Below are 20,627 nucleotides of genomic sequence, written 5' to 3'. Positions count from 1 at the left end.
TCCTAATATCCCTATCTCCTCAGGCCCTCTCTCCCCCTGCCTTCCTCCTTTTCCCTAGCAGATTTCTTCCCGATACCTCACCTCCAACTTCATCCTTTTCCCCACAATTAACTGTCCTTACCTCTCCTCCCAAATCACCTCTTGCCCCTAGCTTGTTCCTTCCCTCTCTCCCTCACTATCCGTTTTTTCCTCTTCTCCCACGTCCCACTTAGCCTCCCATTTACCCCATCCAAAGAAGAGTTTAGGGAAGTCAAACTGAATGCAGCAAGTCATTTACAGGACAATTGAAATTCCATAAAGCAAGCAACTGATGGCCTCATTTTTAATTTCACATCCTTGATGATTTACAATGAGCCTCTTGAATTCCACCTATCATGGATGCTTTCTAACTATGTTTAGTGCCTAATACTTCATATCCACCATTTTTGTCTTCCCAAACATCCTGAAAATACAGTCTGGCACAGTTTTTCTATTTGCAGATGAGGAAATCTCTGAAAAGATTCTGATTAAGAAGGTAGACTAGAGAGGAAGCGTGGCCTAGTTGAAAGAGTGTGGACCTGGGAGTTAAAGGACCTGGGTTCTAATCCCGACTCAGCCACATGCCCTCTTTGAAGTCTTTTCTATGCCTTCTCTGTGCCTCATTTGCTCTAAAATGGGGATTAAGACTGTGGGCGCTATGTGTGACAAGGACTGTGTCCAACCTGATTTTCTCATAATAATAATAATGATAATGGTATTTTTAAGTGTTTACTATATGCCTGGCACTATACTAAGCCCTAGGTTGGATGCAAGCAAATTGGAGTGGACACAGTCTCTGTCCCACATGGGGCTCACATACTTAATCCTCATTACATAAGAGGTAACTGAGGTACGGAAAACTGAAGTGACTTCCCCGAGGTCACACAGCAGAGAAGAGGCTGAGTCGGAATTAGAACCCATGACTTCTGACTCTCAGTCCCATGTTCTATCCACTACGCCATGCTACTTCACTTTCATGACAGGATTTAACTCCATGCTGTCAATACAGTTTGCCGGTTCTATCAATCAATCAAACAATCACTCCTATTTATTGAGCATTTACCATGTGCAGAACACTGTACTAAGAACTTGGGAGAGTGCAATATAACTGAATTTGTAGACCCATAGGCATGTTCCCTGCCCACAGTGAGCTTTCAGTCTAGAGGGGTTGCATTTCTGGCTTCCCCAGGGCAGGCTGCCATATCTCTTTAATTATCTTTGGACATATCATTGACCTGTAACTCCTGGCTCATTTAATGAAGCAGTTTAGAGTCATTGGCATATCTTCTAGTAAGGACACAGTCACCTGAATAACAGACATTCTTGAATGACTGTCTGTAGGACTTAGGCTGAGGCTGGATGTCTGTTGAGTTGGAAGAGTTTCCCAGAGGTGTGGGACAGTATTCTAACCCCTGCACCCAGTCCTCTGGTCACATATTTATTATTAATAATAATAGCACTATTTGTTAAGTGCTTACTATGTACTAAGCACTGGGGTAGATACAAGATATTCAGGTCAGACATGGTCCCAGGCCCCTCTTGGGGCTCACAGATTTAGTAGGAGGGAGGACAGGTATTGAATCCCTGTTTTACAGATGAGAAAACTGAGGCACAGAGAAGTGAAGTGACTCGCTCAAGGTCACGCAGCAGGCAAGTGGCAGAGCCGAGATTAGAGCCCAGGGCCTCTGACTCACAGTCTTGTGCACTTTCTACTAGGACACACTACATAGCATGGCTGCGTAGAATAAATTGAGCAGGACAAGGTCCACTGGGCATCCCTGCTCTACTCCATTATTGGCAGTGCAGAGTAAAGCTATCTGGACACCCCAGCCATGACCCAGCCAGCCACGTGGACACAAAGTGTTCTCTGAATCTTTATGAACTTTCAAGGCTGCCAATTTTGCTAAGGAACTTCTGGGGTCCAGATCGACCCATGGAATAAAATCCTTGGTAAGGTCTATTCAAAAAGCCTTGCTGTCTTAGATCAGGTCCTCGTGATTTTTCTGGGGTCAATGGACCATGGGGAATTGTGCACTATGCCCAGTTTTAACCGGCCACCATGTTGCTATATACCAGGAGCATAATGCAGCCACGGGCTGGCTCACAGCACAACGGTCACTCAGTCAATCAATGGCATTGATTGAGTGCTTACTGTGTGCAGACCACTGTACTAAGTGCTTGAGAGAGTACAAAATAACAGTATAACAAACACATTCCCTGTCCACAACAAGCTTACAGTCTAGAGCTATGAGAGCCCCTTGTCGGCTATGCTGCAGTCATCTAGATTATCAATGGGCCCCACATGTCCTACAGCAGGAACCCTCAGTCATTAATCCAGACAACAGCTGTTGACTCTCAGGCCTCTGTGCACCCACAGGTCTCCGGACCAAGACCAGAGACCATAACTGGCACTGAATAAAACCCTACCTTTAGTGGCAATTCTTTCGGTTCTCTACCCGCAGACCAAAGCTTGTCTGTCATCCTCAATGGAAGATGGCATTTTGATTTTCCCAAAGCGCTGGCCTCATGACTAATTCCTTCTGTGTCCTCTCAGAACACTCATGATAACAATAATAATTATTATTATTATTGATGTCAAGAGAAGCCAGGTATATGAGCCCCATTTTGCAGAAGAGCAACTCAGAGAAGTGAAATGATATGCTTCTTTGCTGCAAGTCTAATGCTGCCTTCAATTCAATCCTCGAAATCCCAGTCTGCTCTGGGGCAGAGGGATCTTCCGGCCAATCCATAGCCAGGGAGCCAATGCTGATGATAATAATAATAATAATTGTGGAATTTGTTAAGCATTTACTACATGCCAGGCACTGTTCAAAGCACTGGGTGGATACAATCAAATCGGGTTGGATACAGTCTCTGTCACACACGGGGCTCACAGTCGTAATCCTCATTTTACAGGTGAGAAGGCTGAACATGGAAAGTGAAGTGACTTGCCCAAGGTCATGCAGCAGACAAATGGCAGAGATGGAATTAGAACCCAGATCCTTCTGACTCCCATGCCTGGGCTCTACCCATGAGGCCATACTGCTTTTCGCCCAGGGCATCGCCCCAAGCATGGATACATTTCCTATGCAAGAGTTGGCAAAGAATAGGAAGGGGATGGGGAGAGAATTAAAATCTGAATGAAGAGTCCTGGGATTCAGGCTATTTTTGAGTCTTAAAAGTGTGGACCTCTGTGTGTCATTGCCAAAGTGGGGGCTTTGGTACTGCTATTTCTGTAGACAGTTCAAATAGAGCCAACCACCCCACAAAACCCCACACGACCACCACTTTTCTAAGCCAGAGAGTGCTGCCAACCCCTCTGAAAAAATCCACCCTCTATACAGCCCATCGTGTGAGAGAACTCATCGAAGAGGGCGTCAAGAGGAGGCCAAAGCTCTGGGAGCTAACTCAGGAGTGAGTTTCTCTGGAAAGGCCAAAGTTCTGGGGGCACCCATGGAGGAGAGGTGGAGTCTGAACAGGCAATGGGAAGACCAAATAAACTGCATGCTGAGGAGAAGAGGCCATTTGCAAGTGCACCAAGTTAAGCACTTGAGTTGACCCTCCAAACAGTCAAACAATCGATGGTATTTATTGAGCATTTATTGGGTGCAGACCACTGTACTAAGCACTTGGGAAAGGGCAAGGGGAAGCAGAAGGAGAAGGGGAAGGGAAGAGGGGGAAGGGAAAGAAGAGGAGAAGAAAGACGAAGACGAAGAAAAAATGCTGCTGTTGTGGTGGAATACACCTCCAGTTCCCCAAGGCTGAACTACTACAGGTCAGCCTGAAAGAATCAGCAAATGAGACAGCACAGTTAACCAAAAGCGGCATTTCTACAGAGGCCAATAAAGCCGGCCAAAGTTTCAGTTCCAGTGAAATAATGATCCGAGATGGAAGGGGTCACTTACTATCCAGAATAGCTAGCTCCCTTTGGGGACCAAATGTAAGATGCAAATGAGAGGAGTAAAGAAAATGAAACTTCAAAGCATTTATCACCAGTCGCTTCTAAGTGAGTGAGCCAGTGACACCAAAAGACAGTGGTGCTACTCTACAGAATCGGCCCTTCAATATGCAGAAAATTGGATCCAAGCTCAAACAGAGAAATATGGTATATCTTTTATTTCAAAGTTAGTTACCTGAATGAAAAATCCTCTACAGCTATATGAGTTAAACAGCTGTAGTGTTGGAAATCAGGGATAGCAGGCATTTGATTTCCCAGTTTTTAGGACCAGCTAGCTAGCTAACCTGGAATATGGTTTTGAGGGAAAGGTTTTCAGTTGGGATCCCTTTGTTGTAACTGGAAAATAGAGGCCAAAAGCCTCCTGATCCCTTAAAGGCACAGAAAGAAGAGAAGGGCAAGAGAGCCCAGGGAAGATGCACTTTTCAAAATGAATGTATGTTGTACTCTTGTTTAACTTTCATTCTTTAAAAAAGTTACCAAGATTTCAAAGACATGCCAATGCCTTTTTTCTTGTTGGGTGTTTTTAAGAGGTGAGCTGATCTCTGAAATGTAATTTAATTTCGATGTTACCGCTGTGAACATGATTGCCGTTGAGAATCTCTCATATGTCGGAACAATGAAAATATGGTTAGTGTACCTTTTCTGGGTCCTGGACATTCCTGGCCAGGCATAAGTGTTATTGGGGAAAGGAATGTCCTGCTGAACGCAGAATATTCAGTAGTGGCGGTGACTGGCACTGAACCATCCACACTCTCCAACCCAATCCCCGTGTCCAGCAGCAGGCAGTGTGGGGTGGATAGTGTGGAGGACAGGCTCAGTCTGCGGTCACAGACAGAACATGTCTGACACCTCAACAAGTGAAGCAGTAGACATCACTCGGCCCTCACCCGTTGTGGTTAGCTGTTCTTGAGAACCACACTGAGACTGGCTTGGGAAAAGATGAGGGTTTTTCTCACTATCCCGAGGAAACAGAGGGACAAGCCAAAATAACAAAAAAACAAAGAAAAAGATTTAAAAGCACTTTTAAAAAGTACAGTTATTCTCTACACAGCAAGACTTTCTGGAACCAGAAAACATCCGGACAGAACCTCAGAGCAGGGCAGAGCGCTAAGCTTGATTCCAGAAAGAAACTTTTCTTTCCCTCCAGTCCCCTGACCTCCCTTTGATGAGGGAAGATTTGTTCAAAACTCAGCCCATCCAGATCCAATCTCCCTGAGCCAGCTGTAAAGCCTCACTAAGTGTTGTGTTACCTACCATCTCCCGCTATCAGCTCTTCTCCCTTTATTAACAAAGTAAAGGAATACAATTGTAGAAACTGATTTTAAGCAGTGGCAAATTGCTTCCTTGTGATGTGCTAATGACTACTGATAGTATCAGTTAAGTGTAGAGGAAAGAAGAGGGAGGAGAACTGAACATTAGAGGGCAAACTCCTTGAGGCCAGAAGCCTTGCCTCTTGGTAATAATAATAATGGCATTCATTAAGCACTTACTACTGTGCTGGGGAGGTTACGAGGTGATCAGGTTGTCCCACGGGGGGCTCACAGTCTTAATCCCCATTTTACAGATGAGGTAACTGAGGCACAGAGAAGTTAAAAGTGACTTGCCCAAAGTCACACAGCTGACAATTGGCAGAGCCGGGATTTGAACTCATGACCTCTGACTCCAAAGCCCGGGCTCTTTCCACTGAGCCACGCTGCTTCTCTGTACTGGTTGAGGTATGCAGTCCCCATTGCCCATATGAAGGTAGCTAGTCCCTTTTTCGACTTCTGTATCAGCCTCCTCGCTTACTTCCCTGCCTCCAGTCCATATTTCAATCTGACGCCTGCCTCGTTTTTCAAAACAAAAATTCTTTACATATTTCCCCACTCCCCAAAAATCTCCAGGGTTGCCCATCCATCTCTGCATCAACCAGAAACTCCTGACCAGTGGCTTTAAGATACACAGTTAGCTCTCTCACCGTTGTTGGGTAGGGATTGTCTCTGTTGCCAAATTGTACTTTCCAAGAGCTTAGTACAGTGCTCTGCACACAGTAAGTGCTCAATAAATACAATTGAATAAATGAATATTTATCCTCTCTACTCTCCCATGACAGCCTACTGCATGTATTATTTTAACATGTGCCTCCACCTCTAAACTGTAAGCTCCCTGTGGGTGGGGAACAAGTCTACTAACTCTGTTACACTGTATTCATTCATTCATTCAATCATTTACTGAGCGCTTTCTGTGTGCAGAGCACTGTACTAAGAGCTTGGGAAGTACAAATCAGCAACATATAGAGATAGTCCCTACCCAACAATAGGCTCACAGTCTAGAAACAGGCTCAAAGTTGCTGTACTCTTCCAAGTGTTTAGTACAGTGCTCTGCACACATGAAGTGAGAAGCAGCATGGTTTAGTGGAAAGAGCACAGGCTTGGGAGTCAGAGGATGAGGGTTCTAATCCCGGCTCCGCCACCTGTCTGCTGTGTGACCTTGGACAAGCTGCTTAACTTCTCTATGCCTCAGTTACTTCATCTGTAAAAGGGGGATTAAGACTGGGAGCCCTACATGGGACAATCTGATTACCTTGCATCCATCCCAGTGCTTAGAACAGTGCTTGGCACATAATAAGCACTTAACAAATACTATTATTATTTTTATTAAATATGATTGATCGACAAACCAGCATTCTCTCCATCTTCAAAGCCCTGCTAACATCAAATCTCTTTTAGAAAGCCTTTTCTAACTAATCCCTCATCTCCCCACCCTATTTTCTCTCCCTCCTGCATCAGTTATGTACCTGAGTCTGTATCCCCAAACACTTAAGTACTAACCCGCACAGAGAATTTATGTCCAGATCCTTTTACTCAGTTGCATCCCCTCCCCTATACTCCTTGTATTCCCTGACAGACTGTAAGCTCCTCAGTAATAATAATGATGGCATTTATTAAGCACTTACTGTGTGAAAGCACCATTCTAAGCACTGGGGAGGTTACAAGGTGATCAGGTTGTCCCACGGGGGGGCTCACAGTCTTAATCCCCATTTTACAGAGGAGGTAACTGTGGCACAGAGAAGCTAAGTGACTTGCCCAAAGTCACACAGCTGTCAGTTGGCGGAGCTGAGATTTGAACCCATGACCTCTGACTCCCAAGCCCGTGCTCTTTCTATTGAGCCACGCTGCTTCTCTAGGGGCAGAAACATGTCTATTTACTCTATGGTACTCTTCCAAGATCAGATTGTGAGCCCCCAAAGACAGGGACCATGTCTAATTCCTTCGTGTGCGAAATACAATGCCCTGCGCAGAATATGTATTTAATAAATATTACTACTACTATTCTAACCACAGTAAGCACTCAATAATCAATCAGTCAATGGCATTTGCTAATCCCTCCATAATAAACAATTGACTGGTGCACAGCATTTTACCCACAGTAGACACTTAATAAATACTACTGAATGAAGGGGTCAGTGAAGGGTGAAGGTTAAGAAATATTCCAAATCGCGAGATTCAAGACTTCACTTTCTCAGGTTAATCCTCCTCACAGGCCCCACCCTAGAAGGAGACACAATGTTCTACTCTCCCACTAACTAACCCCCACTAGCCCACCTTGTGAGGGAGGGTGGGCCCGCAGATATGGCCATATCACACAAAGACAGATTATAGCCACGACAAGCTTTGAGAGGCTTTGCCCCAGCTCAGGGACTGCTGTTTATCTCTCTCCTGGCAGCCTCTCAGACTAACTTTCCTTGACAAAGTTATCGACAAGACTAGGCGGTTACCACGGAACAAAGCTCTATCTACAGCTTTTTAATTTTTTCTTTCTCTGATTCCTATAAGAAGCAGTGTGGCTGAGTGGAAATAACATGGGCTTTGGAGTCAGAGGTCAAGGGTCCAATCCCAGCTCCGCCAGTTGTCAGCTGTGTGACTTTGGGCAAGTCACTTAACTTCTCTGTACCTCAGTTCCCTCCTCTGTAAAATGGGGATTAAGACTGTGAGCCCCCCATGGGACAAACTGATCACCTTGTAACCTCCTCAGTGCTTAGAACAGTGCTTTGCACATAGTAAGCACTTAATAAATGCCATTATTATTATTATAAGTCTCTCTACAATGGACATTGCTTATGAAATCAACCTTAGAAACACATTTTCTGTTGATTCCAGTTTAGGGCATCAGAACTCTGGGAGTGCAAAGTGGGAAAAGGCAACAGATTCAGGGCTTCAATTACAAAAAAATAATTTAAGGGTTGGTTGGAGGGAGGGCGGGGAATACCCTGCAACTTAAAAAAATCAATCACCTTGTATTTACAGCTACATGCTGACCACCTCTTATGAAGGAGCTACGTCTTGGTCACTGATGGCGTTTGGTCGGGAACTACTGTCTCTGTGGGGAAAAACTTTTTCTGAGCTGCACTCAAAGATGCAGCAGACCCTTCCAGACCAGAGGGGTCCGTGGAATTATGTGGGTGGAGATGGGGGAAGGATACAATTACTTGAGCCTCAGTTGGGCCTGACCACTGGGCATCAGAACACAAAATACCTGCTCAGTTCTGCACAGTTCTAAAACCCACTGGAACCCAAAAGTTGCTAATTCACATTCCTATCTGCCACACTGTAGACACATAAGAAAGCCAGTCCCAACTCAGACAGAAGAGAGCTGGACACGAGCTGGAGGCTGGATCATCATCATCAGTCATATTTATTGAGCGCTTACTGTGTGCAGAGCACTGTACTAAGCATTTGGGAAGTACAAGTTGGCAACATATAATAATAATAATAATAATGGCATTTATTAAGCGCTTACTATGTGCAAAGCACTGTTCTAAGCACTGGGGAGGTTACAAGGTGATCAGGTTGTCCCACGGGGGGCTCACAGTCTTAATCCCCATTTTACAGATGAGGTAACTGAGGCACAGAGAAGTGAAGTGACTTGCCCAAAGTCACACAGCCGACAATTGGCAGAGCCGGGATTTGAACCCCTGACCTCTGACTCCAAAGCCCGTGGTTTTTCCACTGAGCCACACTGACATACAGAGACGGTCACTACCCAACAGTGAGCTCACAGTCTAGAAGTACTCAGGTGCTTAATTGGGGGCTGCCTGGGGGTGTATCCGCCCCACCATGTTCTAAGATGGGGGCTCCTAGGCTTGCTCTTCACTCTCTGACAAGACTTAGAGTTGTCAACCAGGCTGAAGAGACCCCATATGGCAGCTTTCTGGACTCTAAGTGCTTCAAATCACTTCCCAGGCCTCCTCCTCACTGAGCTCCCTGTCCCTTTCCGCCTCTGCCCACAAAATGAAGAGTTGCCCCCATAGATGCAAATCTATGAAGTCCAGAAAGACCCCCCACCTCAAACCCAAGCAGATGAGAGACTTACTGGCTGGCCTCCCCACCACCGGTGATTGAACTTCTCTCGGCCCCGGAGGTGGAAGTTGGCATCGAAGACAGGGTCGTACATGGAGTTCCCGACAATCCCGTGGGATTCTGGATAGAGTCCCTGTGGAGGACGGCAGAGTAGTTAATGAAGCTTCCAGGATTGGGCCCCAGGGCCACCATGAGGTAGAGCGCAGCGCTGTGATGCGCTCACCCTCCTGGCTGCCAAACTTCTGTTTACAGAGCGTGGGACGTTCGCTCACCCATGTTCCACTCCCAAGGGGAGTGGGGACCTAGGATCACTCAGAACCAGGACAACTAAGCACCCCCTCTGGAATTTATTTATTAATATTAATGTCTGCCTCCCCCTCTAAACCATAAGCTCATTGTGAGCAGAGGGTGTTTATTATTGTAATTTATTTTTTAATATTAACGTCTGCCTCCCCCTCTAAACCGTAAGCTCATTGTGAGCAGAAGGTGCTTATTATTGTAATTTATTTCTTAATATTGACGTCTGTCTCCCCCTCTAGACTGTAAGATCACTGTGTGCAGGGGATGTTTATTGTTATATTATACTCTCCCAAGTGCTTAGTTCAGTGCTCTGCACACAATAAGGGTTCAATAAATATGATTGACTGACTGACCCCTTCGACAAAGCCCTCCAGAAAAATAGACCAGCCAACGTGAGAGGGGATGGCAATGTTTAGTGGAAGAACATGGTCCTGGAACTTCTCATGCTAGTCCTAATTCTGCTACTGGACTGCAGTATGACCTTGGGCAAGTCACTGAACCTCTCTGGACCTCGGTTTCTACATCTTCCTATGGCTCACTCTACAGCTTATGTTATGAGCCCCAAGTGAAACAGGGATTGGGCTCTGACTGGTTTTACTGTACCTGTCCCAGCTTTTACCATAGAAAGATTTGACCCATAGAAAGTGACTATATATATATATATATCACTTTCTATATATAGTATAGGATATATCACTATATATAGTAGTATTATATAATATTTTAATATTGTATATAATACTATATATATAAAATAGTATTTGTTAACCTCTTCTACGTGCCAAGCACTGTACTAAGCCCTGGGGTAGATACAAGATAATCAGGTCCCACAGGGGTTTCACAGTCTGAGTAGTGACATGCCCAAGGTCACACAGCAGACAAGTGGCAGAACTGGAATTAGAACCCAGATCTTCTGACTCCCAAGCCCATGCTTTTTCCACTAGACTACACTTATTATTATTCTTATCAGCAGTATAATTATTCTTCTTAGTATTAGCAATAATAGTAGTTCAGTGCTATGGATATAATGGAAAGAGCACCATTTTAAGAATTAATTGCCCTGGATTCTATTTTGGTTCTGTTCATTGGGGCTATGAAGGACAGGGACTGTGTCGACCTGATGATCTTCTATTTACCCCAGTGCTTAGAGTGCTTGGCACCTAGAAAATGCTTAACTGATGCCACAATCATTATTATTGTTATTATTGGTGAAGGTTTCTGGTCAAAAAACCATCAGAAATTTTCTGCAAGGTGGAGGGCCCAACATAAATAATAAAAAAAAAAAGAAGAAGAAGAAGATTGGTACTTGTAAGGTGCTTACTATATGCCAAGCACTGTTTTAAGTACTGGGGTAGATACCAGTTAATCAGGTTGGGCACAGTCCCTGTCCCACATGGGCCTCACGCTCTTATCCCCATTTTACAGATGAGGTAACTGAGGCATGAACTGACCAATTTGAGCAGCCGAGATCCCAGTAACTCCTGAGGCAACAACCTCCCAGCTCATGTCCTACAGCATGGCATCCTCTGTGCCTGACACATAGTAAGTGCTTAAAAAATACTATAAAAAATTATCACTATTAAAACCCAACAAAATAAGGGTCAGTTTATATAAGATACCTGATTATTTTCTTTTTAGTAAAATATAATATAGCAAATTGCATGAATGTGTGTTACTAAGTACCACATATATTGCTGTGTGCATTTGGGTGGATACTTGTAACTCGTCTAAGCTATTGCACATTTAAGGGTTAGCTAGAGGGGTACTAATTAAAGATCCTGTATAGATTCAACATTTCTATGAGCAGCATGTTGAGCTTCATGTATAGAAGCAGCATGGCTCAGTGGAAAGAGCACGGGCTTTGGAGTCAGAGGTCAGGGGTTCAAATCCCAGCTTCGCCAATTGTCAGCTGTGTGACTTTGGGCAAGTCACTTAACTTCTCTGAGCCTCAGTTTACCTCATCTGTAAAATGGGGATGAAGATTGTGAGCCCCTCATGGGACAACCTGATCACCTTGTAACCTCCCCAGTGCTTAGAAGAGCGCTTTGCACATAGTAAGCGCTTAATAAATGCCATCATTATTGTTATTTTCATGTCTCAATCTTTGCTTCAGAGGAGAACCACAAAACACTCCCCAATCTACCAATTCCAAGAATTAGTATTAAAATCTTAGTGTTTATAGATAACAATGATAATAATAACAATAATAATAATAATAATGTATTCAGAGTTTACTATGAGCCAAATACTGTTCTAAACACTGGGGTGGATATAAGTTTATCAGGTTGGTCACAGACCGTGTCCCACAAGGGGTTAACAGTCTAAGGAGATCAGGTATAATTTAATCTCCATTTTACAGTTGAAGAAATGAGACACGGGAAAGTTGAGGCTTTCTCAAGGTTTCCCAGCAGGTAAGAGGCAGAACTGGGATTAGAACCCAGGTCTCTTGACTTCCAGCCCTGTACACTATCCACTAGAGGTGTTTTTTTAAAAAGGATTAGTACCTGATTTGATTTTCTTCAAGGAATCAGGGGAATTTCAACTCACTTCTCAGAGGGGGAATCTAATTACCCAGACCCAATGCTTTCATTAAATATTTAAATCGAATACTAATTAAATTTATCATTTGATTAAATTTCTTTTAATAATTTAGGGAAAGCACTACGGCATAGAAAAAAGAGTGCAGGCCTGGGATTCAGAGGACTCTGGTTCTAGTTCCACCGCCACCACCTGTCTACGGTGTGACTTTGGGCAAGTGACTTCACTTCTCTGGTCCTCAGTTTCCTCAGCTATAAAATGGGGATTCAGTGCTTGTTGTCCCTTCCATATTTGTCCCACCTGGGGCAGGAAATCTGTCTGACCTGATTAACTTGTATCTATCCCAAGGCCTAGAATGACACTTCAATATAATAATGATAATAATTAATTTTCTTAAAAAGAAAATTTTCCTATTCCCAATTTACCCCCTCTTTTAACGTGCCCAAGAAATCCTCAAAAGAGACTTACGGTTGCCAAGGTGTACAAGTTGGGGAAGGTTTTGGTGGGATAAACGGGCCTCATGTACGGAGAATGGGTGCCACAGGATCCTGAAAAGGCAAAGCGGGCATCAGAAGCCATCGGGCAGAACCGGGCCAACTCCATGGACCCCCGGATCATCCCCGTGGTCTTCTGGGTTCCTCTAGACTGTAAGCTCGTTGTGGGCAGGGAACGAGTCTGCTAATTGTGTTAATATTGTGCTCTCCCAAGCTCTTAATCCAGTGCTCTGCACAGAGTAAGTGCTCAATAAATATGACTGAATGAACGAATGAGAAATGGTCAAGATAGCCAGGTGCTGTATGTGGGCAGATTGACTGAACGAGGCCATTGATGGACCTCCCAAACTCTGGACGAGGGAACTTGTGAGATGTCACGTGTGCTTCATCAGGAACACTGAGTCACTGAAGGATGGTCAGGCCGTCATTCTGTGGCAACGAGTTCGGTAGACCGTAGACCGTGTTTCTGAAGGTTCCCAATCCCTGCTCTCTCCAAAGCCTGCCACCCTCACCCGCTTCCCAGGTCTGGACAGACGTCAGCTAACACTGTAGAATTGAACTCTTCCAACCACTTAGTACAGTGCTCTGCACATAGTAAGTGCTCAATAAATACCGTTGATTGATTGACTGATTCTTTGTGCCACATCAGAGCCAGAGAGCTGGGCAGGGAGCCCACGACGGAGGGAGGCTTGGTACCTAGAGTTTAAAAACGGTTATAAAAGCCTCCGGTTCTGTCTCAGTATCGGGCAGGGGATAGGTCTTCTGGAAACCAGGAAGACACAGGAAGCCCTTTAAAAAAACTAACCCAGTGGCCACCCTACGTAAGACAGATTTTACTCTAGAAGTAAAATCTTCTGGCCAGCCCGAGGTTATCGTAGTAATAGTAATGGGATTTGCTGAGCACTCACCGAGCACAAGTCACACTTTAAGCACTTGGGAAAGTACAACAGAGAAAAATGACATACCCTCTGCCCACCAGAGCTTACAGATATAAGAATATTGGCAAAATGAGGAATTGAATGTACGACTGAATAAACAAGGGTTGAGGATGGGTTTATGCAACATATAGGAACTAGAGTCAGCTGGTGTGTTGGAAAGGACTCACGGAAGGCTTGCTTGTGCTGGGCACATGAGGGTGGGTGACTTCCAGGGACGACATAAGATGAAATGTCCACGTCACTTACTTAGCTTTTCAATGTTGGGCATCACCTTGCTCCCTTTCTTCATATAAGATGCCCGGAAGCCGTCCACAGAGAAGATGATCAAAGGCGGACGGACGAAACTGGAACAAGCACATCGACATGCTCCATTTTAGAGAAAGAGTTTCAGTAGTCGACATGGCGTTAGGCCCCAGAGAGACCCCAGAACTGTGATCAATTAATAATGGCAGTCTTTGTTAAGCACTTACTATGTGTTAAGCACTGCACTAAAAACTCGGGTAGAGACAAAATAATTGTCACACACCATCCCTGCCTGCCCCATATGGAGTTTCTGGTCTAAAGGGGAGGGAGCAAAGTTATTGAATCCCGATTTTATGCACGAGGAAACTTAGGCACAGAAAAGTTAAATGACTTGTCCAAGGAGACACAGCAGGCAAATAGCAAAATGAGGATTAAAATCTAGGTCCTTTGACACCAAGGCCTGGGCTCTTTCTATTAGACCATGCTGCTTCCCTTTAAGAAAGAGGAGTGAACCATTCTAAGGAACACTGACCAGAGTGTAAGCCACTCTTTCTCACACAGCTAACTTCCAGGCACAGGAAACAAGGTTTTGGGGAGCATTTAGGAGCATTTCCAAGGTGTAAAATGATTTAAGAATGTCTAAAACTCACTGTGGGCAGGGAATGTGTCTACCAACTCTGTTACATTGCACTCTCCCAAGCCCTCAGTGCAGTTCTCGACACACAGTAAGCGCTCAGTAAACATGATTGATTAGTTGATTAAAACAGGACAAAGAGGAAAACTCTATCTGTGGGCTAAAGTGTTTGCTTTCGGGATCCTAAAGACTTCCACATTCAAACTCAGGCAAGTCGAAGGGGAAGGATTTTACAGTGTAACATGCTTTGTATTGGTACAGTTTTTTTTTTTTAATTTAAAGAATTTAAAGCAATTTTCAAACATTCAAATTACTGCCATTCCATTTCACAGATGGGGGGACACAGCGGCAAAGGGAAAGCCATGTCTTCCCATTAGGCACATTTAGCATTTAAACGTGAATCTCTATATTCCATTTCTTCATTCATTTTTGCTCCTTTTTTAACCAGTTGTAACTACGTTCTTTCTCTCATTTCCTTTGTTCGCATATGACCTATGCCTGTGCATCTTCCACATTGGATGAGCTAAATAAATTCATTCATTCATTCAATTGTATTTATTGAGCGCTTACTGTGTGTAGAGCACTGTACTAAGCGCTTGGGAAGTACAAGTTGGCAGCATATATACTATAAATACTATTGAATGAATGAATTGGATGGTAAACTCCCTCGGGGCAGGCAAGGGGACTTCTGGTGCATGCTCGCAAACATGGAGTACCTCCCTCTGTAGAGCCAGTGCTTAACGCAGTAAGCGCTCAATAAATAAATATAAGAAGAAGAAGAAAAAGAACACACTTCTCTGTACTCAGTACTGCAACAAGTGTAGGGCTCTGCCCATTATAAGCACTCTGCCCAGTATAGAAGAAGCAGCGTGGCTCAGTGGAAAGAGCCCGGGCTTTGGAGTCAGAGGTCAGGGGTTCAAATCCTGGCTCCACCAGTTCTCAGCTGTGTGACTTTGGGCAAGTCACTTAACTTCTCTGGGCCTCAGTTACTTCATCTGTAAAATGGGGAATAAGACTGTGAGTCCCCTGTGGGACAACCTGATCACCTTGTAACCTCTCCAGCACTTAGAACAGTGCTTTGCACATAGTAAGTGCTTAATAAATGCCATCATTATTATTATTTTTATTATTATAGTTGCCCAGTACAGTACCCTGCCCGCTGTAGGGCACATGTCCGATACCTCTGAAAGTTCCTGCCCACTGTAAACTAGGAAGCTGCATGGCGTAGTGGATAGACCACCAGCCTGGGAGTTAGAAGGTCATGATTTCTAAACTCAGCTCGAGAACTTGTCTGCTGTGTGACCTTGGGAAGCAGCGTGGCTCAGTGGAAACAGCCCAGGCTTGGGAGTCAAGGGTCATGGGTTCAAATCCCGGCTCTGTCAATTGTCAGCTGTGTGACCTTGGGCAAGTCACTTAACTTCTCTCTGCCTCAGTTATCTCAACTGTAAAATGGGGATTAAGACTGTGAGCCCCCCGTGGGACAACATGATCACCTTGTAACCTCCCCAGTGCACATGGTAAACGCTTAACAAATGCCATCATTATTATTATTATTATGCCTCAGTTACCTCATCTATAAAATGGGGATTGAGACTGTGAGTCCCCCATGGGACAAGGACTGTGTCCAACCCTATTTGCTTATATCCACCCCAGTGCTTAGTAGAGTGGCTGGCACATAGTAAGCACTCAACAAATACCATTATTATTATTATTATTATTAACCACCAGGATTTCTTTGAGATAATTTAAAATACTGAGGGTTTTTTAGAAATTTAGGGTGTGAGCTTCCTGTGAGAGGAGAATTTGGCCATGTCCTAGTGCATGCTCTGCACACAGTGAGCACTTAATAAATGCTATTATTTAGAGACGCAGCATGACCTGTTGGACATAGCCCGGGCCTGGAATTCAAAAGGACCTGGGTTCTAATCCCAGCTCCACAAAACTGTCTACTGTGTGACTTTGGGAAAGTCACTTCACTTCTCTCTGCCTCGGTTACCTCATCTGTAAAATGGGGATTAATTGTGTCGTATCTCCCCCAGTGCTCAGTACAGTCGTTGACCCATAGTAAGCATTTTATAAGTATCACATTTAGTATTGCTACTATTTCCAGTCTGGATTTTCTAAAGGTTCTGCCGGTCCCATTGGCAAAGTGTCTTATTGGATGGTTTCAAACTGTCCATAATGTGCACTTACCCTGCAGGGCATTCTGGAGTCTTGATTTCCTCACAGTCATCATCCACCCAGTGAGATTCTCCTACAAAGGGAAACGTTTAATGCTGGAGTGAGTGTGATAATCAACGCTACCATTGTATTATTGTTCCATACAAGCAGCCAGCAGCGTGTCCCAGTGGAAAGAGTCTGGTCCTGGGAGTTAGGAGACCTGGATTCTAATCCCAGCTCCACCACTTCCTTTCTGTGGGAAACCTTGGGCAAGTAACTTCACGTTTACGGGCCTCAGACTCTGACTCTGTAAGATGGGAATTCAATACCTGTTCTCCCTCCTGGTTAGACCGTGAGCCCCATGTAGGTAGGACTGAGTGTGATTTGCTTATTTTATTCATCTGGAAAATGGGGATTAAGACTGTGAGCACCACGAGGGACAACCTGATTACCTTGTATCTACCCCAGTGCTTAGAACTGTGCTTGGCACATAGTAAGCACTTAACAAATGCCATAATTATTATTATTATTATATTATGATTTTCCCAGCATATAACACATAAGCAGGAGAAGCCAAATGGCCTATATTCATTCATTCATTCAATCATATTTATTGAGCGCTTTCTGTGTGCAGAGCACTGTACTAAGCACTTGGGAAGTACAAGTTGGCAACATACAGAGATGGTCCCTACCCAACAGCCCGCTCACAGTCTAGAAGGGGGAGACAGAGAACAAAACAAAACATATTAACAAAATAAAATAAATAGAATAAATATGTACAAATAAATAGAGTAATAAATACGTACAGACATATATACATATATACAGGTGCTGTGGGGAGGAGAAGGAGGTAAGGCGGGGGGATGGGGAGTGGGAGGAGGGGGAGAGGAAGGAGGGGGCTCAGTTTGGGAAGGCGTCCTGGAGGAGGTGAGCTTTCAGCAGAGCTTTGAAGGGAGGAAGAGAGCTAGCTTGGCGGATGTGGGGAGGGAGGGCATTCCAGGCCGGGGGGATGATGGGGGCCAGGGGTCAACCACGGGACAGGCGAGAACGAGGCCCGGTGAGGAGATTAGTGGCAGAGGAGCGGAGGGTGCGGGGTGGGCTGGAGAAGGAGAGAAGGGAGGTGAGGTAGGAGGGGGCGAGGTGATGGACAGCCTTGAAGCCCAGGGTGAGGAGTTTTTGCCTGATGTGTAGGTTGATTGGTAGCCACTGGAGATTTTTGTGGAGGGGAGTAACATGCCCAGAGCGTTTCTGCACAGAGACGATCTGGGCCGCGGCGTGAAGTATGGATTGAAGTGGGGAGAGAAAGGAGGATGGGAGATCGGAGAGGAGGCTGATGCAGTAATCCAGTCGGGATAGGATGAGAGATTGAATGAGCAGGGTAGCGGTTTGGATGGAGAGGAAAGGGCGGATCTTGGCAATGTTGCGGAGGTGAGCCTGGCAGGTTTTGGTGATGGATTGGATGTGAGGGGTGAACGAGATAGTAGATACAGCGCGGGCCTGGGAGTCAGAAGGACCTGGGTTCTAATCCCAGCCCTGCCACTTATCTGCTGTATGACGTTGGGCAAGTCACTTAACTTCCCTTTGCCTCAGTTCTCTCATCTGTAAAATGGGGATCAAGACTGTGAACCCTATGTGGGAGAGGGACTTAGTCCAAACCGATTATATTGTACCTACACCAGAGCTTAGAACAATGCCTTGCACATAGTAAGCACTTAACAAATATCATATGTTAACAAATAGCATAATAATAATTATTATGCATAGCATAATATAGCATAATTATTAATAGCATAATAATAATATAATAATTATTATATTATTATAATAATAATAATTATTATTTTTACCACTTGCCTGCTATGTGACCTTGGGCTAGCTAGCTAGCTATGTGACCAAGCTAGCTCTCTTCCTCCCTTCAAGGCCCTGCTGAGAGCTCACCTCCTCCAGGAGGCCTTCCCAGACTGAGCCCCTTCTTTCCTCTCCCCCTCGTCCCCCTCTCCATCCCCCCGTCTTACCTCCTTCCCTTCCCCACAGCACCTGTATATATGTATATATGGTTGTACATATTTATTACTCTATTTATTTATTTATTTATTTTACTTGTACATTTCTATACTACTTATTTTATTTTGTTGGTATGTTTGGTTCTGTTCTCTGTCTCCCCCTTTTAGACTGTGAGCCCACTGTTGGGTAGGGACTGTCTCTATGTGATGCCAATTTGTACTTCCCAAGCGCTTAGTACAGTGCTCTGCACATAGTAAGCGCTCAATAAATATGATTGATTGATTGATTGATTGATTGGGCAAGGCACTTAAAATGGGATAAGATACTTGCTTTCCCTCCCTCTTAGACCGTGATCCTCTTGTGGGACAAGGACTGTGTCCAACCTGATTGTCTTGTGCCTGAGCACTGTTTATCACAATTATTTGGCATAATTGGCATCGTGGCTCAGCGGAAAGAGCCCGGGCTTTGGAATCAGAGGTCATGGGTTCAAATCCCCGCTACTCCAATTGTCAGCTGTGTGACTTTGGGCAAGTCACTTAACTTCTCTGGGCCTCAGTTACCTCATCTGTAAAATGGGGATGAAGACTGTGAGCCCCCCGTGGGACAACCTGATCACCTTGTAACCTCCCCAGTGCTTAGAACAGTGCTTTGCACATAGTAAGTGCTTAATAAACACCTTCATTATTATTATTATCGTTACTTATTATGTGATATATTGCATTTGCTGTGGGCTGATTGGGTGCAAGGGCTTGTTCTAAGCAATGGAGAAAGTTATTTGGACTTTGAATAATAATAATAATAATTGTGGTCTTTGTTAAGCACTTACTATACATCAGGTACTGTACTAAGTGTTGGGGTAGATGCAAACAAATTGTGTTAGACACAATCCCTGTCCCACAACGTAGTGGATAAAGCAAGGGACTAGGAGTCAGAAGGTAACGGGTTCTAATCCCAGGTCCATCACATGGCTGCTGTGTGACTTTGGGTAAATTGTTTCACTTCTCTGTGCCACAGTTTCCTCATCTGTAAAATGGGGATTAAGACTGTGAGCCCCATGTGGGGAAGGGCTGTTTCCAAACTGCTTTGCTTGTATCCCACCCAGCGCCTAGTACACTGCCTGACACATAGTAAGCACTTAAATACCACAATTACTATCTTAGTCCCCATTTTACAGAGGAGGTAACTGAGGCATGGAGAAGTGAAGTGACTTGCCCAAGGTCACACAGCAGACAAATGGAAGAGTCGGGATTAGAACCCAACTCCTTCTGACTCCCAGCCCCTTGCTAGACCCCTTCATCATCCACAGGGGCCTTGCCATCTGAAAGGAAAAGTCGGGGAGGTGGGGAGAGCTGAAGACAGACACATGAGGAGAAATAACATGGTAAATTCTGCTAAATTGGGGTCCGAAAAGCCACAGATCCAGGATCTGGCTCCCATTTTGCAATCCACAAGCTCTAAATGTTCATTTAAAAAGTAATTTTGAAATATAACTCATGGGCAAAGTGGAATTGCCCAAAGATAGACAAGTCCTAGAAATCGAGAGCTCTGCTATAGTGAGTCCCCTCCTGTCCCATGGTGGTTTCCAGACTAGCTGCCACAGAGTCTGGACACTTGAGAGTTGTGAGAAGCGGCAGCTGGGGTGGGGGATTTTCCCAGCTTCTTCAGCAGACTCCACTGGCCCACGGCCCCTACCAGCTGTTGCTGGAGATGCCACCCGGCCACAAAACCCGGGACCTGGCTCTGCCTGGGCACGGCTCAAATACCCTGAGCTCTCTTGCAGTGGCTGTGGAAGAGCAGTCCAATTCTGAGAGTTGGGCACGGTGTTGAAGGGCTCTAATCAGAAGAAATCACATTTCTGTCTAACCCCCCAACCCTCCCTGCAGAGAACAGAGCCAACCAGAGGGGTGAAGGGTCTCCTCCCGGGAAACCCCCAGCTTGGTGGGGCAAAGGAGGTGCTCAAGGAGCAGAATCCTGTGTACAGGCAGAAAATAAAAATGTATC

The 20,627-nt window shown here is 44.8% G+C and overlaps 1 protein-coding gene across 3 annotated transcripts in view; it reads right to left on the bottom strand.

Moving 5' to 3' along the window:
• The window catches only part of ENPP2 (ectonucleotide pyrophosphatase/phosphodiesterase 2), a 188,687-nt gene that overhangs the window by 88,235 nt on the left and 79,825 nt on the right, over window positions 1-20,627 (bottom strand). For all 3 annotated transcript variants that reach the window (XM_038745051.1, XM_038745050.1, XM_038745052.1), the window contains exons 5-8: window positions 16,656-16,716; window positions 13,832-13,929; window positions 12,622-12,701; window positions 9,329-9,448 (exon numbers count right to left, since the gene is read on the bottom strand). In XM_038745051.1, the coding sequence (XP_038600979.1) occupies window positions 9,329-9,448; window positions 12,622-12,701; window positions 13,832-13,929; window positions 16,656-16,716 (359 nt within the window). The remainder of the gene's footprint in view (window positions 1-9,328; window positions 9,449-12,621; window positions 12,702-13,831; window positions 13,930-16,655; window positions 16,717-20,627) is intronic.

Source organism: Tachyglossus aculeatus, chromosome 4, assembly GCF_015852505.1.
Source record: "Tachyglossus aculeatus isolate mTacAcu1 chromosome 4, mTacAcu1.pri, whole genome shotgun sequence".
In the NCBI taxonomy this organism is placed as follows: Eukaryota; Metazoa; Chordata; class Mammalia; order Monotremata; family Tachyglossidae; genus Tachyglossus; species Tachyglossus aculeatus.
Note: the sequence above shows the minus strand (reverse complement) of the source record. Positions and strands in the feature narration are given on the sequence as shown.